This window comes from Corythoichthys intestinalis, chromosome 16, assembly GCF_030265065.1.
Source record: "Corythoichthys intestinalis isolate RoL2023-P3 chromosome 16, ASM3026506v1, whole genome shotgun sequence".
Lineage (NCBI taxonomy): Eukaryota > Metazoa > Chordata > Actinopteri > Syngnathiformes > Syngnathidae > Corythoichthys > Corythoichthys intestinalis.
Genome location: NC_080410.1, coordinates 44,636,696 through 44,664,410, shown reverse-complemented (window position 1 = coordinate 44,664,410; position 27,715 = coordinate 44,636,696). Strand labels below are relative to the sequence as shown.

At 42.6% G+C, this 27,715-nt stretch overlaps 2 protein-coding genes across 4 annotated transcripts in view; one reads left to right on the top strand and one right to left on the bottom strand.

The window, feature by feature from the left end:
* The window catches only part of LOC130904304 (mitochondrial import inner membrane translocase subunit TIM16-like), a 285,942-nt gene that overhangs the window by 117,345 nt on the left and 140,882 nt on the right, over window positions 1-27,715 (top strand). The gene's annotated exons all lie outside the window — the stretch shown is intronic.
* vasnb (vasorin b) overlaps window positions 14,596-27,715 on the bottom strand; it is a 54,442-nt gene continuing 41,322 nt past the window's right edge. The window contains exons 1-2 of one of the 2 annotated variants that reach the window (XM_057816983.1): window positions 24,018-24,482; window positions 14,596-22,739 (exon numbers count right to left, since the gene is read on the bottom strand). In XM_057816983.1, the coding sequence (XP_057672966.1) occupies window positions 20,658-22,712 (2,055 nt within the window). In that variant the 5' untranslated portion in view covers window positions 22,713-22,739; window positions 24,018-24,482 and the 3' untranslated portion in view covers window positions 14,596-20,657. Of the gene's footprint in view, window positions 22,740-24,017; window positions 24,483-27,715 lie in introns of those variants that run through there. The other variant, XM_057816982.1, reaches the window with a different exon arrangement.

Genomic DNA, 27,715 nt, shown 5'->3' with positions numbered 1-27,715 from the left:
GGGAGACGGAAAAAGCAGAAGCTTATCGGGAACCCGTCCCCCTTCAGGCATAACAAATCCTAACAACATACAGCATTTATATGTGTCCATCCATCCATCCATTATCTTCCGCTTAGTCCGGGGTCGGGTCGCGGGGGCAGCAGCTTTAGCAGGGAAGCCCAGACTTCCCTCTCCCCAGCCACTTCAGCCAGCTCCTCCGGCGGGATTCCAAGGCGTTCCCAGGCCAGCCGAGCGACATAGTCTCTCCAGCGTGTCCTGGGTCGACCCCGGGGCCTCCTACCGGTGGGACATGCCCGGAACACCCCTCCAGGGAGGCGTCCAGGAGGCATCCGAACCAAATGCCCGAGCCACCTCAACTGGCTCCTCTCAACGCGGAGGAGTAGCGGCTCGACACCAAGCCCCTCCCGGATGACCGAGCTTCTCACCCTATCTCTAAGGGAGAGCCCGGACACCCTGCGGAGGAAACTCATTTCGGCCGCTTGTATCCGGGATCTTGTTCTTTCGGTCACGACCCACAGCTCGTGACCATAGGTGAGGGTAGGAACGTAGATCGACTGGTAAATTGAGAGCTTCGCCTTTTGGCTCAGCTCCTTCTTCACCACAACGGACCGGTGCAGAGTCCGCATCACTGCAGACACTGCACCGATCCGCCTGTCAATCTCCCGCTCCCTCCTACCCTCACTCGTGAACAAGACCCCAAGATACTTGAACTCCTCCACTTGGGGCAGGATCTCATCCCCGACCCGGAGAGGGCACTCCACCCTTTTCCGGCTGAGGACCACGGTCTTGGATTTGGAGGTGCTGATTTTCATCCCAACCGCTTCACACTCGCCCGCGAACCGCCCCAGTGAGAGTTGGAGGTCACGGCTTGATGAAGCCAACAGCACCACATCATCTGCAAAAAGCAGAGATGCAATGCTGAGGCCACCAAACCGGACACCCTCAACGCTTCGGCTGCGCCTAGAAATTCTGTCCATAAAAATTATGAACAGAATCGGTGACAAAGGGCAGCCTTGGCGGAGTCCAATCCTCACTGGGAACGAATTCGACTTACTGCCGGCAATGCGGACCAGACTCTGACACCGGTCGTACAGGGACCGAACAGCCCTTACCGGTGGGCTCGGTACCCCGTACTCCCGGAGCACCCTCCACAGGACTCCCCTAGGCACACGGTCGAACGCCTTCTCCAAATCCACAAAACACATGTGGACTGGTTGGGCGAACTCCCATGCACCCTCGAGGACCCTGCCGAGGGTGTAGAGCTGGTCCACTGTTCCACGGCCGGGACGAAAACCACACTGCTCCTCCTGAATCCGAGATTCGACTTCCCGACGGACCCTCCTCTCCAGCACCCCTGAATAGACTTTACCGGGGAGGCTGAGGAGTGTGATCCCTCTATAATTGGAACACACCCCCGGTCTGCCAATCCAGAGGCACTGTCCCCGATGTCCACGCAATGTTGTAGAGGCGTGTCAGCCATGACAGCCCCACAACATCCAGAGCCGGGCGGATCTCATCTACCCCTGGGGCCCTGCCACCGAGGAGCTTACCAACCGCCTCAGTGACTTCAACCCCAGAGATCGAAGAGCCCACCTCAGAGTCCCCAGACTCTGCTCCCTCAAAGGAAGGCGTGTCGGTGGAATTGAGGAGGGCTTCGAAGTATTCTCCCCACCTACTCACGACGTCCCGAGTCGAGGTCAGCAGTACACCATCTTCACTATACACAGTGTTAATGGTGCAGTGCTTTCCTCTCCTCAGACGCCGGATGGTGGACCAGAATTTCCTCGAAGCTGTCCGGAAGTTGTTTTCCATGGCCTCGCCGAACTCCTCCCATGTCCGAGTTTTTGCCTCGGCGACCGCCGAAGCCGCAGTCCGCTTGGCCAGCCGGTACCTGTCAGCTGCCTCCGGAGTCCCACAGGCCAAAAAGGCCTGATAGGCCTCCTTCTTCAGCTTGACGGCATCCCTTACCGCTGGTGTCCACCAGCGGGTTCGGGGATTGCCGCCACGACAGGCACCAACCACCTTACGGCCACAGCTCCGATCGGCCGCCTCAACAATGGAGGTGCGGAACATGGCCCACTCGGACTCAATGTCCCTCACCTCCCCCGGGACAAGGGAGAAGTTCTGCCGGAGGTGGGTGTTGAAACTCTTCTGACAGGGGATTCTGCCAAACGTTCCCAGCAGACCCTCACAATACGTTTGGGCCTGCCAGGTCTGGCCAGCAACTTCCCCCACCATCGGAGCCAACACACCACCAGGTGGTGATCAGTTGACAGCTCCGCCCCTCTCTTCACCCGAGTGTCCAAAACATGTGGCCGCAAGTCCGATGACACGATTACAAAGTCGATCATTGAACTGCGGCCTAGGGTGTCCTGGTGCCAAGTGCACATGTGGACACCCCTATGTTTGAACATGGTGTTCGTTATGGACAAACCGTGACGAGCACAGAAGTCCAATAACAGAACACCACTCGGGTTCTGATCGGGGGGGCCGTTCCTCCCAATCACGCCCCTGCAGGTCTCACTGTCATTGCACACGTGAGCGTTGAAGTCCCCCAGTAGAACGAGGGAGTCCCCAGAGGGGGCGCTCTCCAGCACACCCTCCAAGGACTCCAAAAAGGGTGAGTATTCTGAGCTGCTGTTCGGTGCATAAGCGCAAACAACAGTCAGAACCCGTCCCCCCACCCGAAGGCGGAGGGAGGCTACCCTCTCGTCCACGGGGGTAAACCCCAACGTACAGGCACCAAGCCGGGGGGCAATAAGTATGCCCACACCTGCTCGGCGCCTCTCACCGTGGGCAACTCCAGAATGGAAGAGAGTCCAACCCCTCTCGAGAGGATTGGTACCAGAACCCAAGCTGTGTGTGGAGGAGAGTCCGACTATATCTAGTCGGAACTTCTCTGCCTCACCCACCAGCTCAGGCTCCTTCCCTGCCAGAGAGGTGACATTCCATGTCCCAAGAGTTAGCTTCTGCAGCTGGGGGTTGGACCGCCAAGGCCCCCGCCTTTGGCTGCCGCCCAACTCTCTACGCACCCGACCCCTTTGGCCCCTCCCACAGGTGGTGAGCCCATGGGAAGGGCATTTATATGTGTTTACAATTAATTCAACCCGAAAAGAAAAGGGCTGACGGGAGAAGCCGAAGCTTATTGAAACCCATTCCCAGTTTAATCCATCTGCAGACGACCGGGAGATTGATTTTGGATTGATTGATAATTTTGCAACACTGTGCAGGTGTGCGCTGGTCCTCATCGGAAACGCACTCTTTCTTAAGGCAAAACACTACCCCTTTTGTCCACCGGCGTCGCTAAAATTGACCAAAACTGAAACATTTCCAAGTGTTGCTTTAAATAAATAAACAAAATCCTATGTGATAAATAGATCTAGCCTCATTGGATTCTCTCCAAATACAGTGAGAACACATTCAAATTTGATTCAGCTAAAATCTGTGAAAGTTCCTGAAGCGTGAGAATTGAACAATTGTTCTTGTGTGAACCTGCGTTTGAGATAAATCATAGGTTATCCTGGCACACGTCGTGACCTAATTTCCTGTTTTAACAGCCAATTTTTGGGCTGGATATGTCATCTGCCACTCATGTTGTTGTTGTTTAAAATTGATTTGAACTGCACAGACAGACAGAAATAATCCTCCCCTGCAGGGTAAACGAGAAGAACTGAGACCTATCGCAAACAAAGATCACATTGTGCAATCAACAACTTTAATATAGAAAAGGCTACAACATGCCAAGTGAGAGAATGTCAGTCATTTTAACAAGACTTTGCTTGTGTTGAATTCTGAATTCTGCCTAAGAAGTACATGCTTGTAATGGCCCGAGCATGCTGCAACGCTAGGAGCAAGTGTTGCTCTATTGTTTTTATTATTCAAGGGTAAAATAGGGTAAAGGTTAGCGGTAGGTCAGGGGTATCTAAATCACTTTCAGAAAAATCAATGGATGCAAAAACCAACTTTTTAATTGTTTGATCGCTGCCAGCACTCTGGACAAATTGGAGTGGACGCTGCGAATTCATGATCAAACCCAAATGTCAAGAGCAGTAGAGTAGAAAAAGTATTCACTTGAGTCACAAGGCTGTCTTTTTTCATAAGCAATTTTGTCCTAAACAGCATGTGGAATGAGTCGCATGTGTAGCGCCGCGTGTGCTTGCTGTCAAGAACGAGCCAGATTCAAATTCTTCTACTTTTTTACCCTCCTAATGTATATCACTGCTTTATGTCAGATGAGTTCCTGGGCACACGCTGGCAGGCGGGCCGTCTTTATATTTACATACTTGCATCTCGCGTGTTGGTAATTCTTCGGAAAGATTAATGGGGAGGGAAGGAAAGCGGAATGTGTTGCAGGAGAGCGAACGCACGGTGGAAACCAGGCGAGAGCCAACAAACAGAGCCAGAAAAGCAGCTTCTAAAAACAAAGCGCGGCTGTACTTTTTTCCCCCCGACTCAGCGCTTCTTTTCTTCCCACTCGGCGAGTCCTTTCTGCGTTTATTAGCATGCAGCCACAGAAGATAATGAATGTTCTCCTCGGGCTGTTCCTGGTTATCCATGTGCAAACTATTTTATTAACTTTAGAAAACACAGGTTTTCTCGTGGAACCTGTTTGTCATTTATTTATTCATATTTTTGTTGCTGGATGAAGATTCTGTGCCGCGTCCGCAGGCCATGAGGCGCTTGGCAGAGCTTGGTATTTTTTTTTAGGTGACTGGCAGGTCCAAGGTAGAGAGAGTGCGTGGATAGGAAAGACTTGGTGGATATATAATGTCTATAAGCCATGTTTGGAAAATAAATATAACACTATGGTATATCTTTTTTCCATCATGGTGACCTATAAACTAAATTGAGTAGAAGAAAATACATTCTAGAGGTCGGTATTAATGCCTGAAGCTACAGTTTGTTGTCAGATGACCTGTTTTAAAAGACATTTACACAATTAAATTTTATGCATCAGCCCTGAAAAGATGCCAAAGTCATTTAGCTTTGGATTAATTAACACCAGAAGCTTCTTAACTCATTTGCTGCCAGTTAACTGATAGATGAGCCAGGGTTTCTTTTTTTTTTTTTTAATAAATGACTGTATTTGCTTGACGACACAGTAAAAGTCAAATGACTATTTACGAATTAAGGAGCCATCCTCCTGTTTTAATAGCTTTAAAGAGCAAACGACAGGAGTAAAAAGTCTTAAATAGCATTATTATGTGAGTTAGAATCATATTTTGAGACGATTTGACTATATACAACAATTTAGCAAAGCGCAGATGACGAGAAATTAGTCTTTTAATCTACCGGTAAGCCACTCCTACCATTATAGGGCTCTCGGGTCCCCAATAGGAGGATGACATTGGCAGGAGAATGGTTTCTCTGTCTTACTATACAGCCCATCGAGGGGGAATTATTCAGAATGAGGAAAACGCGACAAAGAGAGCCGCAAAATGTCATTGTTTCTGTCTCTCTACTCCAATATTTTTACAGGATATTCTTTTTATCCAAGTATTATCCCCAATTGCTAAATAAATGTCATGGTCATGACAAATAACAGTCTTGTGCTAAATGGAATATGAAATAATAAAAATGCACTTTTTCAGGACGACATGGCAAAATTACTCCATAATGGTCAAAACTGTCGACTTCACCTTTACTGTCGCACCTCCCGAACGATATTTTATGACACCTAAATCGGACATATGTCATTTCCCTTCTTTGGCTTCGGAGAATGTAAACAAACCAAGAGGCGTGACAGCTAGCCGACATGCTAACCCGAACCGAGTAATGTTTCAAAGTCTTCGAAGCGGAAAATCCCACATAACTAGTCCGGATTATTTGACATGATGACTGGGTTGTCGATTGTCTTCGCGGATCGGCAAACCGCCCGGCGGAGAGCAATTTACAGTTCGTTCCCCAGAGGAGGGCGGCTGCAGTTGTTGTGCAGCTAACGTGCAGCTAATGTGCACGAGGAGAGCTTTTTATATGCCTATCAATGATCAAACGTAAGTAGTCCTTAGTGTTTACTTTGTAATCGCTGTATTAATATTTGACATAATACAAAACAAGATGTTTACTCACTTCCTCGTAAGTCCAATGGTCCCATAGTAGTTGGGCTTGTTTTGGCCAATATCCACGGTGAATGGGAACCTTTTGAAACTCCAAAAAGGCGCACACGCCTCTCCCTCTTAAAGCAAGATTTTTCTGCAGCCGTTTGGCTGGGATGATGCGAAAAATAAACTTATTAATCTGCAAAATCATCTGAATCCTTAGTCCTCATACACAACAGTACCGCTGTATAGTGAAGAGGACGCCTTCACCCGTACACGTCACAGCGCCCTCCTCCTCAATGCAAGACCGAAGCCGGAAGTCACTCATTTTCATGGCGCGGGATTCAAAAAACTAAATAAATATAGCGATCGCTTCCACACACATCCAAGCGGTCCATATCATTCAGCAGCATAAAATACCGCGTGTATTACGAAATAAACATGCTTTTTCGTGTCACATGCACTTTAATGTTACAGGGTAAGGCTGCAACAACTAATCGATTAAAATCTAAACTAATTTGACCGTATTAGCCGTCCCGTTTGGGTCCTTGTTTGTGTGTAATGAAAGGCTGAGCGTGTGCGCCGGTGATTAAAGCAAGAAAGAGAGAGAGAGTTCACTGCTACACTCAGGTTTAGTTGCTGAATCAATCATATTTACGTCAGAGTTAGATTGTCTTGAGTTGTGTGTGTTGTTAGATCCAGCGTGCCTCCGTCAGAGATAAGTAAATGAAGCCAACTGTATTGTTTATATTACAGTGCCCTCCATAATTATTGGCACCCCTGAAAAAGATGTGTTTTTTAGCTTCTAATATTTTTTTTAATTCAAATAATATGGGACCTTAATGGAAAAAAAGAGAAAAATCCAACCTTCAATACAAGTGCATTCATTCAGTGGGGATAAAATCCCACATAAAGAAAAAATTATTTGACATCAAATAATGTGTGTCACAATTATTAGCACCCCTGGTATTACGGTAATACTTTGTACAGCCCCCTTTTGCCAACAAATTGATTATGTGTCTGGTGAACCATTTCTGTGTAGATTTGGCCATATGTTTAGGGTCATTGTCTTCCTGAAAGACCCAGTGACGACCCATCTTCAGCTTTCAGGCAGAGGGCAACAGATTTTGATTTAAAATGTCCTGGTACTTCAAAGCATTCATGATGCCATGCACCCTAACAAGGTTCCCAGGGCCTTTGGAAGCAAAACAGCCCCACAGCATCATGGACCCATCACAGAGGGTATGAGGTGCTTATCAGCATGCGCATCTTTCGTGGCACCCCAGACCCACTTAGAGTGTTTGTTGCCAAAAAGCTCAATATTGGTCTAATTTGACCAAAGCTGCCCGAAAGCTGAAGATGGGTGGTCACTGGGTCTTTCAGCAAGACAATGACCCTAAACATATGGCCAAATCTACACAGAAATGGTTCACCAGACACAAAATCAAGCTCCTCCCATGCCCATATCAGTCCCCAGACCTTGTTTTGTTGGCAAAAGGGGGTTGTACAAAGTATTTACACTAGGGGTGCTAATAATTGAGACACACATTATTTGATGTCAAATATTTTTTTCTTTATGTGGGATTTTTTCCCCACTGAGTGAATGCACTAGTATTGAAGGTTGGATTTTTCTCTTTTCTTCCATTAAGGTGCAATATTATTTGAATAAAAAAATATATTAGAAGCTAAAAAACACATCTTTTTCAGGGGTAGTCTGCCGACTAATCGCAAATAGCAAATTAGTCATTTATGACAGCCGTAGTTGTACAGTGTACAGGAACGTATTTCCTCCACACCCTTCTCACCTTTTTTAACCTCTGACCCTTTTTCATGCCTGATATATAAGTCACACTTGCGTATTAGTCAGAGGCCTAGCCAAACTGTGGAAAAAAGTGCAACATATAGTCCGGAAAATACGGTAGTTGTTTTGTCGGATAATGATTTCCTGACTCATGTATCGATAATCTTTATATCGCCATATTGTGAGATCATTATCGTGAGCCTTGTATCGCAAATCCTATCGCATCGTGAGGTACCTGCAGGTTCCCAACCCTGTTTTACATGACATGGTCTGTTGTTGTTTTTTTTACCTGAAACTGCATTACCGTGTTCACATGTGCTTCTGATTACCACCCATGTGTTACCGTCTCTTCTAAAGTTTTCCTAAATGTCTTCCTTCATACTTAAAGATGGAAAGTTATTAGGGGAAGTACATTGTGATTTTATTTCTCGGAAGTTTGCGCTCAATGTGCAAATTGACTCAGTGGGGCCTGTTTTATGAGTGAGAAGTAGTTATTGTTTTTGGGCCAGTTTATTTGTTTGGAGGTGTGTGCACATGCTGTTTTCATTCCCTACAAGCATCCCATTCATAAAACATGGGTGGTCATCCTAAGCGTAGTGTTTACAAAACCCGCTTATAAAAGCAGTCATTTGTAAAGGTCGAATCGACTTACGACCAATTAAAGGAGCTCCGTCTGCCAAAAGATAAATTCCAAGGTTTTGGTTCTCAAGCTGAAATTGCTTGTACAGTAAATACTAAATTATTGTGAAGAATCAATCCATTCATTGTCAAGTCATTCACTTCATTTGACAGCAATAAGCAACAGATCCATTTTGACCGGAACGTTTAATGATCATATTACACTGGCATTGAGAGGCAATGAGTTTATTTATGAATGACGGTTAAAGTCGTTAGAACAGTAGGATAGTTGTTGATCTGCTTCCTCAGTATGTGTGCTAACTAACGCCAGCAATAAAGAGTGTTGTTCCGCAACCCACATGGTTCTTACGGGTCCTTTAAATCCTTGAAAATTTAATTGTTTTTTTTGTTTGTTTGTTTTTTAATCTAGTGCTGCAACAATTAATTGATTAACTCGAGTAGGGCTGCAGCTATCGAATAATTTAGTAGTCGATTAATCGCAAAACTAATTTGTTCGAATAATCGAGTAATCGGATAAGGAACATAAAAATTGAAATACCTAAGCTGAGACTCAAACGGTTTAAAAAAAAAAAAAGTCATAATTATACGATCTTATGACCGTCTTATGACTCCGCTGTCAAATAAAGTGTTACCTATTAACCGAAATAAATCAACAAATAAGCCGCACTTGACTATAGCTGCAGGATTCAAAATGAAGGAAAAAAGTAGCGGCTTTTAGTCCGAAAATTACGGTAATTGGATAAGGAAAATTAAAATACCTGAGCTGAGCCTCAAACGGTACCAAAAAAAAAAATAATAATAAGGATCTATGTACAACAAAGAACAATTAGCTAATTTGCATAGCAAAAATCCGCTAGCTTAAATGCTATAAAACGCGAAGTTTTTGTTTTAATGCTCTAAACCAGACATGTCCAAAGTCCGGCCCGGGGTCCACATGCGGCCCGTGGTCAAATTTCATCCGGCCCCCAGCCTCCGTCATAAAATCAATAACGTCTGGCCCGCACACAGACTTAATAAATTGGTCAGCAGTACTGCTACTAGCGTATGAGGTAGCTTAAACACTAAACGCTGCGCCTCATTTACCCACTAAAAAGCAACATTACTCTAAGCAACATTACCCCGTGTGACCTTTTACTCACAATTTTCTAAAATGGCGACAATCAACAAAAAAAAGTTGACTGTGACGGCCGACGCTTCAAGGATAGGTGGAAATTGGACTTTTTCTTCACTAAAATACGCAACAACTGTGTTTGCCTCATTTGCAAAGAGACAGTTGCTGTTTTTAAAGCGTTCAATGTATGGCGATTTTACCAAACAAGACATGCTGACATGTATGACAAGATTACAGGGAAGATACGTAGCGAGAAATTGAAGCAACTTGAAGCTAGTTTAATGTTACAGCAGCAGTGTTTCACAAGAGCCCGAGAGTCGAAAGTTTAGCCACAAAGGCTAGTTGCGAGATTGTTGAAATTATTAATTTAAAAAAAAATAATAAAGCAAATGTGACACACATAATGGCTCGCTAAAATTTGCTTAAATATATTGCTCAACATAAAGGACGTCAGCGAAGGTCAGCCCCCCACATGTTTACCACACCAAATCTGGCCCTCTTTGCAAAAAGTTTGGACACCCTTGCTCTAAACGAATGGTTCAGGCACATATTCCCTCAAAAAACGGCTAAATATACTTATTAACTACTTGATGAATGCATAAAAAAACATTAGCTCAAACAAAAACTTAGCTTATGTTGGTCTTAACAGGGTGCAGCTGGATTCAGCCATGTGAAATGAGGCAGAATAGAGGGCAGTGTATCCACCTAAATCATTAAACTAAATGCAAACACTTTCAAAACCATTACAACGCCACTTTAATTAAACGAATACTCGAAGCAGCAAAATTTAATTCGAATCTTTTTTTCTAATCGAATACTCGAGTTGATCGATTAATCGTTGCAGCACTAAACTCGAGTATTTGATTAGAAAAAAAGATTCGAATTAAATTTTGCCGCTTCGACTATTCGTATAATGAATGTGGCGTTTTAATGGTTTGTTTTGAACGTGTTTGCATTTAGTTTTATTTATTTGGGTGGATACACTGCTCTCTAGTCTGCCTCATTTCACATGGCTGAATGCAGCTGCTCCCTGTTAAGACCAACATAAGCTAAGTTTTTGTTTGAGCTAATTTTTTTTTAATGCATTCGTAATTTAGTTTAAAGGTATATTTAGCCAATTTTTGTGGGAATATGTGTCCGAACCATTTGTTAAGAGCATTGTGAAAAAAAAAAAAAAGTTAGTATTTTATAGCATTTAAGCTAGCTGAGTTTTGCTATGTAAATTAGCCAATTCTTCTTTGTTTTACATAGATCCTTATTTTTTTATTTTTTGTACCATTTGAGGCTCAGCTCAGGTATTTTGATTTTTTTATGTTCCTTGTCCAATTACCGTAATTTTCAGACTAAAAGCCGCTACTTTTGTCCTTCATTTTGAATCCTGCGGCTTATAGTCATGTGCGGCTTATTTGTTGATTTATTTCGGTTAATAGGTAACACTTTATTTGACAGCGGCGTCATAAGACGGTCATAAGATCGTATAATTATGACATGGCACAATCATGGACATTACTGAATGCTTATGACAGATGTCATCAAGTGTCATTCGGCAAATTATGTCACTAACTCCATTCATGTCCAGCTTGGATCTTTTACATCCACTCAAAAGTGAGATAATTTGCCGGATAACACTAAATGGCATCTGTTATAAGCATTCATTAATGCTCATGACAGTGTCATGTCATAATTATGACGGTCTAACGGCATCACTGTCAAATAAACTGTTACCAAATACCATACGAGCAATTAATGAAACAACTGGAACAGTAACTGAAGACATAATTAGCACAGAACACGAATTTTGATTGTTATTTACATCTGTAGCGCTGCAATGCATGCTAGGAGGCATGTTGGACAACAACAGTGTTGACAGCAGGTGGCATCAGACGTTGACTGTCTTCCCCAAGGGAGCAGTGATGGCCAAATGAAGCTTCTTGAATCAATGAAGCTTTGCAGCCAAGTGGTTCAAAGCTTCATGGTGGTTCATTTGGTTTTATGACAGCCAATATGATGCCGCTGTCAAATAAAGTGTTACTTGTTGATATTTTTTGGTGTAAATATCCCATAATACAATGAGGAACGCTGCGGCTAATAGTCCAGTGCGGCTTGTGTATTTACAAATGCCGTTTTTGTGCCAAATTTGGTGGGGGGGCGGCTTATAGTCAGGTGCGCCTTATAGTGCGAAAATTACTGTACTCGATTATTCGAACTAACTACTTCATTGATTAATCGACCACTAAAATAATCGATAGCTGCAGCCCTAATAGAATCCATATCAAATGTGATGTGATGTTTGTCAAAATCACACAGATGAAAAAAGTGTCTGCTTTAACTAAAGCCACCCAAAAATTTATAGGTTTTCAGCTTTGACAAAATCAGACAACAAGTGGTTCATTCAACCAAATTGTGGAAACGCGGCTAACGCGCCCATTCACGTCCTCGGTAACGGTGTAGCGAAGATGGAAAAAGTTATTAATAAGATTACTCACTACTAACAAAAATAACGCTATTAGTAACACCATTATACTCTAACGCTATTATTAACAACACTTGTTATGACGTCCTCACTCGAAATTACTATTTGCAATTGCGCTTTAGACATTGGGGATCGTGTTGCGGCATTTGCATCGGTGCGTTTTTCTTTTGCATTCGTCATTCGAGCGATTTGCATTCATGTAGTGGCAATTGAGGTTCTTGCTTTTGCCAAATTGCAGTCGTGCTTTGACAAGTGGGAGTCGTGTTGTGCCAGCTTGTATTAATCCTTTGTTTCTTTTGCAAAACGTTTGGACTTTGCATTTCGCCTGACAACTCTCAGCCACCGTAGTTTGGAGTTTAATCAAGCGAACAGTATACAAATATAGTAGTATTCATATGTGAGCCTTTGCTGTGGTGTAGTACAATACCTTTATCGCACAACCAATTTTTTTTCCCGCGGTAGCATTTACAGTATTTCACATCGATTTGGTAAGTAAATATTTTACTGTTTTATAATGCAACGAGACAGTTTGTAAAAGAGTAAAATAATAACATCAGCAATAACAACAAAATTAAGTCCAGCTCAACAAGTCATATTTTTTTAATATGTTCATTTAATGACATCACTTTTGTTCCACTTGTACAAATGAGTTCACGTAATAATAACATTAAAAAACACACACACAATATTAACAAGGCACTTCCCAAAATAAACAGGGAACACGAAATTTACGATCACGTCGAAAATCTTGATTTTCAACCAATTCTGTTTTTACAGAAATATACTGCTCAAAAAAATAAAGGGAACACGAACATAACACGTTGTAGATCTGAATGAATCAAATATTTTTATTAAATACTTTGTTCTTTCCATGGTTGAACGTGCTGACATCAAAGTCAGACAAAAATGATCAATGTAAATGAAATGTATCAACCCATGGAGGTCCAGATTCGGACTTATACTTAAAATGAAAGTGGAAAAACACACTACAGGCTGATCCAACTTTGATGTAATGTCCTTTAAACAAGTCAAAATGAAGCTTAGTAGTGTGCAATGTCTGGGCATGCTCCTGATGAGGGGGCAGATGTTCTCCTGAGAGATTTCCACCCAGATCTGGACCAGCACATCACTGAGTTCCTGGACAGTACGAGGACCAACCTGTCGTCCTGTAGGAGATTCCAGGAGACAGCTAGTAATGCCCAGGCATTGCAGGGATGTCATCCAGGCACGTGGAGATCACATACACTACTGTGCCTCATTTTGACTTGTTTACATGAAAGTTGAATCAGCCTGTAGTGTGTTTTTTCACTTTCATTTTGAGTATAACTCCAAATCCAGACCTCCATTGATTTTCTTTGATAATTTTTGTGTGATTTTGTTGTCAGCACATTCAACTATGGAAAGAACAAAGTACAGTCCCTGACAAAAGTCTTGTCGCTTATCCATTTTATAGAAACAATTGCTAATAACCTGACTTTTAATTATTCAATTGGTTTCAGAAATGGCTCATATGATAGTAAAGACCCTCCCAAATAATGTTGAATGTACAAAAATATATTTGTTTCACTGAAAAAAGATTTCTCATTTAATGAGGACATAAAGGTCAAATTTTGGCAAGACAAAAGTTTTGTCGCCTACAGAAAGTAGTGTGAAAATTGAACAAAAAATGTAATTCAAATACAAAAATATGTTACATAACATAAGCCAATTAAGTAGTGGTGCTGTGAGATCCAAATTTGATATTTTAAGGAGTCATACAAGTCATCAGGAACATCAAAGAAAGCAGTCTTGCATGCCTTCCAGAGTTCATCAACATTCTTGGGTTTCGTCTTCCATGCTTCCTCTTTCATCCTACCCTAGACATGCTCAGTGATGTTCACGTCCGGTGACTGGGCTGGCCAGTCCTGGAGGATCTTGGTCTTCTTTGCCTTGAGGAACTTTGAGGTAGAGATTGAAGTATGCGATGGAGCACCATCCTGCTGCAGAATTTGTCCCTTTTTATGGTTAGGAATGTAAGAGGCAGCTAAGATTTGTTGATATTTCAGACTTCCACCCTGTAGGTCTCTCGCCCCCATACTGGATGTAACCACAGACCATGATTTTGCCACCACCAAACTTCACTGTTTTCTGAGTGAATCTCGGATCCATACGGGCTCCAGTAGGTCTCCTGCAATATTTGCGGCGACTGTGGTGTACTTCAATGGAAGATTCATCTGAAAAATCCACCTTTTGCCACTTTTCCAGCGTCCTTCCTTTTGACAGGCTGTGGCAATTGCCACACGTTTTTTTAATTGTCTGCACCCTGAGAGATAAATAGTCTGAAATATCAACAAATCTTAGCTGCCTCTTACATTGCTAACCATAAAAAGGGACAAACTGTAGCAGGATAGTGCTCCATCGCATACTTCAATCTCTACTTCAAAGTTCCTCAAGGCAAAGAAGATCAAGATCCTCCAGGACTGGCCAGCCCAGTCACCAGACATGAACATTTGAACTTTATGTCTTCATTAAATGATAAATCTTTTTTCAGTGAAATAAATATATTTTTGTACATTCAACATCATTTGGGAGGGCCTTAGCTTTCATATGAGACATTTCTAAAACCAATTCAATTATTAAAAGTCAGGTTATTAGCAATTGTTTCTACAAAATGGATAAGCGACAAGACTTTTGTCAGGGACTGTATTTAATAAAATATTTCATTTATTTATATCTACAATGTGTTACGTTCGTGTTCCCTTTATGTTTTTTGAGCAGTGTATATTCCAGTTGTGTTGCTTTTTCTTCTTGTATTTGGTTGGAGTGTCAATGCATTCTTTGTGCGGGACAGTTGACTAAAAACACTGCTGGTAATAGACATTCACAGATGTGTTGATAGAAGAGTCTGGGATGTAATGAACTCGAGACATAGACATAGGGGCGCATACAAAGAGGGGGGACTGGTAGCGCAAGTCCCAACATGACGGCTCATATGCGATGATGTTGACAGATCTAGCCCCTGCACATATTGTACTGTACATAATTTTAGTTGGGTTTGCTTGCCCTTCTCATGTTTAAAGACCCCACTATGTAAGGTTATTCCCCTAAACTGTAGGTATGTTTACATGGACACTTTTATTTAGATTAAAAGCCTGGTCGGAACAAAAATGCTTCATGTACACACAGGAATTGGAATATTCTAAACTGATCCTGTCACATTTCGGCTGCTGGTTAGATTGGCTCAGTTTCATCAGTGGTATATTTAAACTCAGGCGACCCAAGGATGGGTTGCAGAGATATTACCTTGCTGGTCGCCATTGGATGTTTTGAAATCTGGAGCCTGTCATTCGCATTTAGTAAGTATTAGAGGTGTGCAAAATTTCCGATTCTTAGATTATTCGCGATTCGGCCGTGAAAGATTCGAGAACAATTCACAAACATCCAAATTCCGATTATTGAAATATGCCAAGTAAAGCGGAAGTACAACACTCTCAGCGCGCCGCGCGGTCAATGAGGAACGAAGCGAGAGTAGCTAAACGTCATGCTTGTCATTACCCGGCCCCTCGGGTAATGCCACTGCTCAACTCACGGCTCTAGCTCAACTCATGCCACGAGATAAAAAAACACAACAACATCCCTGACTGCTGCCGAAAAGCTGCTACAGAAAGTATATCCACATAATGTTACGCTAGATATCATTTATATAGGACTAGATGCAACATAGATTAGGTAGCGTTAGCAGCACACCTACAAAAAGCTAGATGCGGGCGTTAGTAAACGGCCGCCATCTTAAAGCAGTACACTTCCCAGCAAGGCTGTTGTAGCGAACCTTCCAAGCAAACCAAATTAACTTTTTTTCTAAAATACTCCTAAATCGGTAAAATATTGACTTGAATCTATCTTTAAAATAGTTTTAAAATTTTCACATGTCGAAAGTAGACAAAAGGGAAAATATGGAATAACGGGAGCAATTTTAACAACTTTAACGGTTGATTCACAACATTAAATTAATTGAATGTAGTTTAAGGCTGCTGATACAGAATGGGGACTGGAATTTTTTTATTTACTGTTATTTTTGTAGATTTTATTTACTGCTATATGTTAACTTCATACTGAAATAGTATTTTTGAACAATTTTGGAACTAATGTACAAAACATTTATTAAAAAAAAAAAAAAAAAAGGAGGGGGGTGCATCAATAATCGTTTTATAATCGAATCGGAGCCTCTGAATCGTAATCGTAATCGAATCGTTAGGTGCCCAAAGATTCCCAGCTCTAGTAAGTATCACCTCTACGTGGGTTTGTATGTTTACTGCCTTGTTTTGGTATCCTCTACCTTTTGCAGGTATTTGAGTGGTTTTGGGTTAGTTTGTTTTGTTGCCTTATTTGCCTACCACCTTAGTTTACCCTCGGGTTAGTTTTTCTGATCGCCGTCGACCTGCTGTCACGGACCTTTTTTGTTATATCCCTGTTTTTTGATCGCATGTTTTTGTTGCATTTAATTAATCTTTTGAACGCATCCCTCGTTGTCTACTTGGGGTCCAACCTTGTTTTCCGCATTTATAGATCGTAACAGATCCAGCACATTCCATTCAAGATTCTATTCCGATTGAGAGGGGTTGTTCATGCCAATTGATAATTCGAGCGGCGCTCATGAAAACACTTTATTCCAAAATTTTGGAATAAGCCGTCCTAACATGTGACGTCACTATATGCGTTTGTTATTCCCGGTAGCTAATCGGATCAATATTTTTAGTGTCTATGAACACAGTGCATCCGATCATAATTTTGTCCATGTAAACATACCCAGTATGGGTTTTAATTCACATTAGGTGTAAAATCATCTCCAACTAGTTTTACACAATCCGCCAGCCACATGAATTATCTTCTAAATGAACAGTAATTGAGGGTTAAACACTGCATTTCCCTTATGCTGAGAATAAATAATAAATAAAAGTCACTGTATTTCGAGGTGATTTGAACATGCGTTTAATGTAATTGAGGCAAGCACTAAGCTGCAGCTAAAACAGAAGGGGTTCAGTCAACTGCTTTCTTGCGTACCTGCTCGTAATCCCGATTACTTCCCCCTTTTGTGACGGCCCAAATGTTGCAAAAGGGGATTTAGTTAGTCTTGAGTATTTGCAGACTCGCATCTACTTAGACTGTCTGACACCGTGGGGGCCGAAAAGCTCTTTGATTGACCGTGCTGGTACCAAACCATTTCTAATCTTCAAAAGTTTTAACTCCGTCCATTAGTCACAAGAGGTGACTGAGTAGGTATAAAAAAAAAAAGGCTGTTAGCAGTCACAACGTTGCACTGTAGAAAAAAAAAGCGTCAAACCTATATACAAAATTAGCATTTGTTTTAGTGCCAAACGACATGGCCTGTGTAGGTTTTTGCTACATTAACCTGCCCATGTTACAGTCTTCCGCCCAGTATTGCTGTAGTCTAGGTCGACTTAGTTAAGACACGTCTTTGCGGACAGTAAAGCAATGAGCAGTCTTGTCTGCGCAACTTCATTACCTCCTTAAAACTCATTCATTGTCATTGACAGTGATAGAAATCAAATCTATTTGACATGGGATGGCTGGGTGCAGTTGCACCCGGGCCCAGGCCTCAAGGGGGCCTGGTTTGCAGGCGTAAAGGGGTGTGGTTGGGCGACGGGAGGGTCAAACAGAAAGGTAAGATGGTGTGCGGAGCTGTAATTTAGTGTTCGAGGGAACTTTGGACTTAAAGACTTGTAGGCTTTAATAAGCCACAATTGTTCTGTTTCACTAAAATGTTATTAGAAACACATACCATATTGGCCTGAATATAAGACGGTGTTTTTTGCATTGAAATAAGACCGAAAAAGTGGGGGTCGTCTTATATTCGCGGTCTAGACGTTATAGCCATTCACGATGCTTGATGGCGCCAGATATCACTGAAGCAATGTTCTGTCATGACAGATCTCAGCTACTCTCAAGTTTAACCAGTTTGCATTATTTTATTGCAATATTTTTCCTTATTCAGATTTGTTTCAAGACTACAGTTAGACTTCACTTTGATGGTTAATGCAGTTATTGCAATTTTGATGTTTTATCACAATAGATTGGTTTATTTACATTTCAAAAACCAGAAGCATTTCATTTACGAATATGCCTGCACTTTAGTTTACATATCTAAATGTTCAGATATGAAGATTTGAATGGGGCAAAATAAAATGCTTTTTCTCTCCAATATATTGTTATAATCATTTGTTTCAAATGTAATTATTTTCTGTATAAAAATTAATTTGGTGTTCAAAAAGTCTTTTTTCAAACTTGAGTCTTGAAAAAGAGGGGGTCGTCTTATAATCAGGGCCGTCTTATATTCGGGCCAATACGGTATATTAATGCTATTGATTTAAAAATCTATAATATTTAGTACATGTTTTGGTTGCCTGGTATACCAGACTCACCGCTGTTCCAGCGATTGAGTCTGGTGACCGTCCGGCGGATCAAATTCCGAGAGCGGAGCGGCCCAATCAGCGACGTGCAGAAGTTACGTTGTTAAAGCGACAAGCAATTTGCGTGAGCGGAGAATGGAGAAGTTTATTCAACATGGCTAGCGCGAGCCATGTTGACTTTTTTCGATGTGTTTTTGGTCATCTAAAACTGGTTTTACCGCAGATTGGAACATATTCTCGGCTCTCCCGTTCGCCATCTGTGTTGTTGTAGAGACGACTTTCGGCACGCAAGAGTGACATTACTCGTTAAGAACACGTCACGCAAATAAACGAATCTGATTGGACGGTTGATTTTGTACCTTGCTCGAGAGGCAGTTAATGGGCTGGGTCCTAGACTATTTCTCACAGTGTTTGAAAAATACAGGGAGAATAGTCTGGCTGTGCCAGGCAAATGTTTTGGACTACGGAGGGCGCCATGTTTTACGAGCGCAATGCACGCTGGGGTGATGACGCGGTTGGGCAGGAATGGGAGAATAGCTGTGCTAGCTAGCAAGCGAAGCAAGTATGACGACTGTCACATTCTGCTGCTGGTCAGATTTTTGTGTTACAGAGATGTGGGATGAGTTCCCAACGTGGTACCTGTATCCAATTGCAGCTCATCAGCAGTGTCTTGAAACCAATCCTAGGCGGCTTGCCGAGATTTTGACCTGCTGCCATTTGACAGTTTGTATATCCCTTCGTTGCTAGTTGCATCATTGCCATGTTTTTTTTTCGTTCGTCTGCCTTTCACCACGGTTTGCCCTTGTTTTTGGTTTTTTTGGGATCCCGACTTTGATTACGGATCCTTTTTTTGAGTGTTCAATAAACCCTTTTACCCAATCCCTACGTTATTGTTGTCTGAAATGAGCCGCGTTTTCTAATTCAGCTGTCAAAGCAGCCACACTTTCTTTTCAGTTGCATTTCCATCTCAGGTTTTACTGCACAGACAGACAACTTATGTGGGTTGCGATTGCTTTAAAAGGAAAATCATGACTCTAAGGTCACGCGGAAGTAGTCATGCGGTCCATGCATTCATCTGTCGCACGGGAAACGTGAATTCGAATCCCGCTGGAGACCTTGATTTAATTGCTTTTGCTGCTCATTTTGTGAAATATCGAGAGTGCTGTCCTCGTCATTTTCCGCTCAGGTTCAAATTGGAAGGGCAGAACCGACGACATGTTTATGTAGCTAGCGAGTGACACTGTGGAACTACGGCTGCGCTGCCCAGTGACGTCACCGCCCAGCGTGCATTGCGTCGTCAACAACAATGGCGACCTAATAGTGAAACAAAATTTTTGAAATTTTATAAAAACGAAAGCATTAAGAGGGGTTTGAATATCAAATTATTATAACTCATGATAGCATTTATTGTTTTACTCTTTCTGTCCATGGTTCCTTTAAAATATCTGGTTGTCTGGAGGGCCCATGACTAATTTTACATTACGAGAGGGCCTTGCTCCTACACACACACTTTAAACAATCATCTTGCAGAGGCGCCACAAATAATTCTCAACCGGCAACCCAACCCCGTTGGATGGGCCACTCGTGGGTCCCGTTTTTACTCATCGCACCAGGGCCCTGTTCACATTTGTTCTGTTGTTGGATTGAATGATCATGTTTTATTGACATTGAGCTATATAACATTATGAAATAGCATTCAAGCCATTAGAACAATAGGAAGTTTGTTGATGTATTTCCTTAGTTTGAGTGTTGTAAGAGGTAATGTAGCCAAGGTACTATGTAGTCAAAGGAAAAACAGTTCATTTTTCTTGTTTGTCTATCACTGTTAATGTCAGCCAAGGAGTTCACGACAGGCACAAATCCCTGTTTCAGGAAAAATGTGGCATTACAGCAATTTAGTGCAGACTCCTGAATGAACATAGATTTCAACCAATGTAAATCCAGCATCTCTCCCAGCATTACTTGGCCTTCACCCCACCGCTGCCTATCTTATGCATAGCATAGGAGCGTTAGCAGTTCAGCAATGTGATTTTAATGTCACATACATGGAGTCAAAGTCCAAATACGGTTAAATGGACCATTAACCGATTTCCACAATGTGTGACTGTTACTCTGTTGTTTGTCATACAGCAACAGACTAGTCAGTGGCAGACAAAGCTGGTATAGGTAATCCTTACTTGGTCTGATGTCAAAAATATGAAGGTTTGTGCGATGATATGTTTTTACTTGATATACAGTGGTCCTGCAGTAGCAGCACTTCATATTCCAGGTTGCCATTTTGAACGGCAGGTTCTGGGATCATGAGTTGCGCCTGTTTTTGAGGAAGCGCCCCGTTATCCAAGCCGGGTTTTACGCCATCCAGCTCGAGCTGGGAGGGCTCGCGATCCAGGTCCAGGTGGCCTTTAGCTCTCTTCCTGCGGACATAGCAAACCACGCCCACCGCTGTTGCTATCAGAACTACCAAGAGCAGGATGGCAATTGCGGGCACTAGCATGGTGGTCATCTTCTTGTTCACGATCTGTGCGCCGGTGACGCTGGCGTTCTTTTCGTCGGTTGTCTGCGCCTGGGTGCAAACGCTGTCCACGCCATTTGGAGCGCCAAGCGGACTGGCGCACACAGTGTAGGTGGAGTTGGGGTTCAAGCCTCTGAGTCTGTACTCCGGATACGAGGCCGGTAGGCTGAGTTGCATCGGCCTGCGATCGGGCCCTGAGAGATTACGGTAGGTCAGACGGATGCCGCGGATGTACGGTCGCATTTCAATGTAGCGGTGGAGATCCAATAGGATCGATGTAGAGGTCGCGTGACGAGAACTGATATCCGGGGGGTTCGGGGTGACCGTCGTCACAGGGATGTTGTGTTCAGGTGGCGATTGGGGATTGTTATTTTGAATTTCACAATAGAATCCAGTGGTTCCGCGTGGACAGGTACACTCCACTTGACCATACCGGTCCAGATGACAAGTGCCGCCATTGAGGCAGGTGTGAGACGGGCAAAAGTGCTTTTCTTTGTCAGAGTCCACGCTACTGCTGCTGCTTGGTGAAGCAGGAACCGGCGGCACGGGGTAATCGGCGTCTTTAGTCCCGTCATCATGATCATTGAGGTCTGGGGCAGGCGTAGTAGTGCTCTCTGTAGTCGTGACAGGCAGCGCAGTTGTAGTTCTAAGCGTGGTTGTAGTTTGTGTAGTCGTGGTAGGGCAGCCGAAATCCCGATGCTCCAGTCTTTCCAAAACTTTGCCAGCATTGATCGGAGGGAAATGGCAGCGGGTCTCCTCCGTTCTCTCCAGGGTGATGCTTTGGGCTCGCAGCCAGCTCGGGAGCCAGGCTAAAGTACAAAGGCAGTTGAAGGGGTTTTCTGCCGCGGTCAGCTTTCGAAGGTGAGGAAATAGCTGTGCAAACTCCTCCGGGAGGCCTTGCAGACTTAGGCTGCTAATGTCCAACTCCTTCAGCTCTTGTAGGTTTTTCAGGTCCTGAAATTTAAGAGGACCCATGGGGTTGCCAGCCAGGTTCAGGTGAATCAGACCGCTAATTTCTTTTAGGATTGATGGCAAAACTTGCAGTTGGTTTTTTGAAACATCCAGTTCATGAAGGTTCTTAAGACTACCAATCAGCTCCGAATTAAGGTCTGTTAGTCCCACACCACCTAGTTTGAGGGACTCGAGATTTGGGGTTTGGAGGTCTGATGGGCCCAATGTAGGTAGGACATTGAAACGAAGATCCAGCAGCAGCAGTCGAGGCATTGCGAGATCCGGCAAAGACGTCAGCCTGTTGCCCTGCAATTTGAGTTCTAGTAGGTTCTCTAAGCCTTTAAACGCAGCGGGATGTATGCTCTTGATATGGTTGCTGTACAAATAAAGACGCTCAAGCAGGACCATATCTTGGAAGCATTGCTCAGAAATATAGGTTATTTGGTTAGACGATAAGTCCAAGTTCTTCAAAGAAGTGAGCGGTAGGAAGACCCCATCAGAAAGTTCTGTCAGTTTATTCTGACTGAGGTCCAGCATTTCCAAGCTCTTCAGATCTTCAAAGTCCTTTGATGCCAAGCTCTCAATGCCATTGGCAAAAAGGTAGAGGCTCCTCGTCGAGGGCGGCACTCCCTGAGGAAAGTTGGCCGATCGTCTCTGGAAACACAAGATGGATTCCGGCGTGGAACAAGAGCATCCCTTTGGGCATTCGCTGGACAAAATGCCATGGGGAATAACGAGGACCAGCGCGAGTGCCATCAGCGGAGGGTGAGAGACCTTCATTTTGCAGACTCTCTTCCACGGCTCAGCCTGAAACAAGAGACCAGAAATAACATAAATTACCTTCTATTAGAAAATTCATTCATTCACTGCTATTGACAGCAAAAGACATCATTTAACGATGGTGTTTAGTTGCATTGACCGTGATAGATGTCCACTGTCATGGGCATGACTGAATGCTTATCATTAAGTGTCATTCGGCAAATTATGTCACTGACTCCATTTATGTTCAGCTTGGATCTTTTAGGTCCATTCAGATAATTTGCTGGATAACACTAAATGACATCTGTTATAAGGATTCATTAATGCTAATGACAGTGTCATGTCATAATTAAGACAGTCTAATGGCGCCACTGTTATATAAAGTGTTACCAAATACCATAACTAGCAAGTAATGAAACAACTGGAACAGTAACTGAAGAAATAATTAGCAGTGAACATGAATTTTGATTGTTAATTACATCTGTAGTGCTGTAATGCATGCTAGGAGGCATTTTGGACAACAACAGGGTTGACAGCAGGTGGCAGCAGATGTTTACTGCCTCCCCCAAAGGAGCAGTGATGGCCAATTGAAGCCTTCTGAAGCAATGAATGGTGGTTCATTTGGTCTTATGGCAGTCGTATGATGCCGCTATCAAATAAAGTTTTACCGGTTTATATATTTTGGTGTAAATATCCCATAAAACAGTGAGGACAGTTGCGGCTTATAGTCCAGTGCGGCTTATCTATGAACAAATGCTGTTTCTGTGCCAGGTTTGGTGGGAGGCAGCAGGGGCTCCGTATAGGGGTGAAAAGTGATACTGATTCTAAGGGCCCATGTCCTGATGCGGGCCCACAAAGAAAATTAGAACATTAGGTAACCGTTTGCAAATTTAAATATTAATCATTATAATTTTAATAGGAATAAAACGAGAGTTTCTTTTTCTTGTTTTGTTTTTGGCAAAAAGTAAAACACCCAGAGAGCATATGTATTGCCAGCCACCCCCCGCCATTTGGCAAAAAGTAAAACACCCAGAGAGCATATGTATTGCTAGCCACCCCCGCCAAACCCCGTATTTTCATTCAATGGTTTGGTCCGCCCAACCTTCGATCAGACCCGGAGCAGCGGTGCGCATTTACACAAGTCAATGACTCGGAGTGCGCAGAGTGTGGTACTGCAGAAATTTTTTCAAAACAAAAATCGGGTTTTCAAAAGAGGAAAGAAAAGAAAGCGAAACAGGAGATGGGTAGAAAAGGCCAGCAGGACGTGACAAAGTACTTCACAAAGGAAGGTTGGTGTCTTGTGTCAGTGTAGTGCTGAAAATGAACCTGTTATCTTAGCTCCAAAGCGAGGTCCCAGCTCACTCCCGGATTTTCCCGGCCTCAATAAGCGACATTCACCTATTCAAAAACATGAATTCCAAATAATGATAGCAATTTTTCCTATCCTACAGATGTTGAAAGTTGGTGTGGAAAGTTCTTTTTTAAAATCGGCTTGAATACACTTTGTCAAGAATTTATAGTATTTAGTTTGTCATCAATTGAATTTAGTTTGTTAACAAGGGACCCCGCTTCGGAGCTGTAGCCTATAGTGGAGATCGCGAGTTTCCAAATGAGGCTAAGCCTACTCCATAATGAAATACTATGATTGTTTGCTAGCTAGTGTTTGCTCCACTTTTAGCTTACATTTAATCAGTACAGCAGGCAAACCCTTAGCAATCTCTTCATACTAAAACAGTTGTATACTGTAATGTATACTGTAGTGCAGCTAAGTTAAAACAAAACATTTATCCTAAGTCATTTATTATGGTATTTGCTTTGACAATATTTCTAATAAAAATATATTTCATGCCTTCAGTACATTTCTTATTGATGATATCAGTCTATTCATTATTGCTCTATACACTGTATATTTACATACAGTGCCTTCCATAATTATTGGCACCCCTGGTTAAGATGTGTTTTTAGCTTCTAAGATTTTTTTTTATTCAAATAACATGGGACCTTGATGGAAAAAAAAGAGAAAAATCCAACCTTCAATACAAGTGCATTTATTCAGTGGGGAAAAATCCCACATAAAGAAATAATTATTTGACATCAAATAATGTGTGTCACAATTATTAGCACCCCTGGTGTTAATACTTTGTACAGCCCCCTTTTGCCAACAAAACAAGGTCTGGGGACTGAGATGGCCACGGTAGGAGCTTGATTTTGTGTCTAGTGAACCATTTCTGTGTAGATTTTGCCATATGTTTAGGGTCAGTGTCTTGCTGAAAGACCCAGTGACGACCCATCTGCAGCTTTCGGGCAACAGGTTTTGATTTAAAATGTCCTGGTATTTCAAAGCATTCATGATGCCATGCACCCTAACAAGGTTCCCAGGGCCTTTGGAAGCGAAATAGCCCCACAGCATCACTGACCCACCCTCATAATTCACAGTGGGTATGAGGTGCTTTTCACCATGCGCATCTTTAGTGGCACGCCAGACCCACTTAGAGTGTTTGTTGCCAAAAAGCTCAATCTTGGTCTCATCTGACCAAAGCACACGGTCCCAGTTGAAGCCTGGGAATCTTTTTTTGCATTAAGGTCCCATATTATTTGAATAAAAAAAATATTAGAAGCTAAAAAACACATCTTAACCAGGGGTGCCAATAATTATGGAGGGCACTGTAAATATATTTTCATCTTGAATGAATGCAGAAAATGCACAAATTAGTGTGTAAAGATTCACCAGAATGCAGGAAATTACGTGGTTGATGATACTCTGAATGTGTGTGTGTGTCCCTGGTTGTGGGGCCCAAGTGGGACCCAAATTCCCTGGCATCGCTCCTGGGTGGCGGCTTATAGTCAGGTGTGCCTTATAGTGCAAAAATTACTTTTTGTTTTAAATTTTTTTTAATTATTAATTCTTAGATACTTGTATTTTTTTGCCCCTGTATCTGTACTTTTAATAAGTAAAGTTCATCCACCACTGCTTGTGTTATGCAAACACATACCGTAGATTGATAGAAGCTTGTAACACTACACTTGATGTCACCACGGCAAACGACAGAAATACGATTTGAAATGTTGCAAAAGAAACGATCAACCGATCAAGATAATATGTTACCTAAACCCAAAACTTTCAAAACAAATACTCAATTTGACTGCTATGCTACAGTGGAAAGAACTAGGGAGAAGATGATGCAAAGGTGAGGTAAAGATAGAAAAGATTTGTGAAAAAAAAAAAAAAATTGTGTGACAGTTTATTATTGCCTCAATACACTTGGGAATGAGTGGGAGAACGAGGCCTCATTTCTATCTGTCTACATCGTTTGACAGGTTTTTATCTTATCTCTTCTTTTTTTGTTTTTTTACTTGCACCGAGTAACCTGAAAACACATTTTTGCGTGAGCGTCTTTCCACCTCAGCCAGGTACAAAAATCTCATTGTTTCACATACTTAACAAATGCTACAGTGTCTTTTAATGCCGGGCTCGCTGAGGAGTAAAATCTGTGAACGCTGTACATACTTTGAGGAATTAACTGCTTGAGTTGTTTGTGTCTCTGCAGTACTCATACCTTAATGAAGAGCCAAGCATTTGACTTTTTTTAAGACCACACACGGAATGTTCTCTTCATACCATATACGTCCTTTTCCGTCATAATTGCTAATATTGCGTCAACGTCTTTTTTTTCCAAATAGATCAAGTGTACAGCAGAGAGACGTACAAAAAGGGCCTGTATCATGTCAGCCGTGGCATTTATTTTCATTCTCTTGCTGCATACTTTGTTTCCCGCTGCCCTCCTTGAAATCGTAGCCCCCTTTTGGAAAGATTCCCGCATCTCTTATTTTTCCTTCTCAAAGTAATCCTGACATGCGCTTGAACCCCGCTGCCAACACGTCAGCCTTCTCATCTGGATAATTCCCTCAGACGGCGACAAAATGTTGTTCTACGTCGCCCTCCGCCGGAAACTTGACCCCAATTGACGCCTGGAGGCTTGACCTTTAGCTGTATGTGAAAAGTTGAACCCAGTTCCGTATGGGGAATCCTCCACAACAAGATAATACCTACAGATTTCTAATTAAAAACTAGAAAATTTCTGGAGAAATTACGACGGTAGATTTGCTGTGTTAGTTGATATATCGGGTGACACCCATATTGATTTGGTGGCATTTCGAGAAGGGTCTGACTGAAGCCGCAACCACGCTACAAATAAAGCCTCATACAAACTATGCCCATCCAAACCACGCCTGCTGTTGGTATAGTGGCGCAAATAATTCGTTTAGTGTACTATGTGAATTTGAAATGGTTTTTGGGACATTAGGCCCTAGCCCAATTCTTTACCCAAAACTTAACTAGACACAGTGGTATTGCGGATATTGCGATAACTACAGTCCCTGACAAAAGTCTTGTGGCTTATCCATTTTGTAGAAACAATTGCTAAAAACCTGTTTTTTAATTATGCAATTGGTTTCAGAAATGGCTCATATGAAAGCGAATATTTTGTATGACTTCCATGGGCATGCGGTTCGGCAAGGATTCATACAATTTATTGAGGAAGTCATCAGGAACATCAAAGAAAGCAGTCTTGCATGCTTTCCAGAGTTCATCAACATTCTTAGGATTCGTCTTCCATGCTTCCTCTTTCCTCCTGTTCATGTCTGGTGACTGGGCTGGCCAGTCTAGGAGGATCTTGATCTTCTTTGCCTTGAGGAACTTTGAGGTAGAGATTGAAGTATGCGATGGAGCACCATCATGCTGCAGAATTTGTCCCTTTTTATGGTTGAGAATGTAAGAGGCAGCTAAGATTTGTTGATATTTCAGACTATTTATGTTGCCTTCCATCCTGCAGATCTCTCGCACACCCCCATACTGGATGTAACTCCAGACCATGATTTTGCCACCACCAAACTCCACTGTTTTCTGAGTGAATCTCGGATCCATGCGGGCTCCAGTAGGTCTCCTGCAATATTTGCGGCGACTGTGGTGTAATTCAATGGAAGATTAATCTGAAAAATCCACCTTTTGACACTTTTCCAGCATC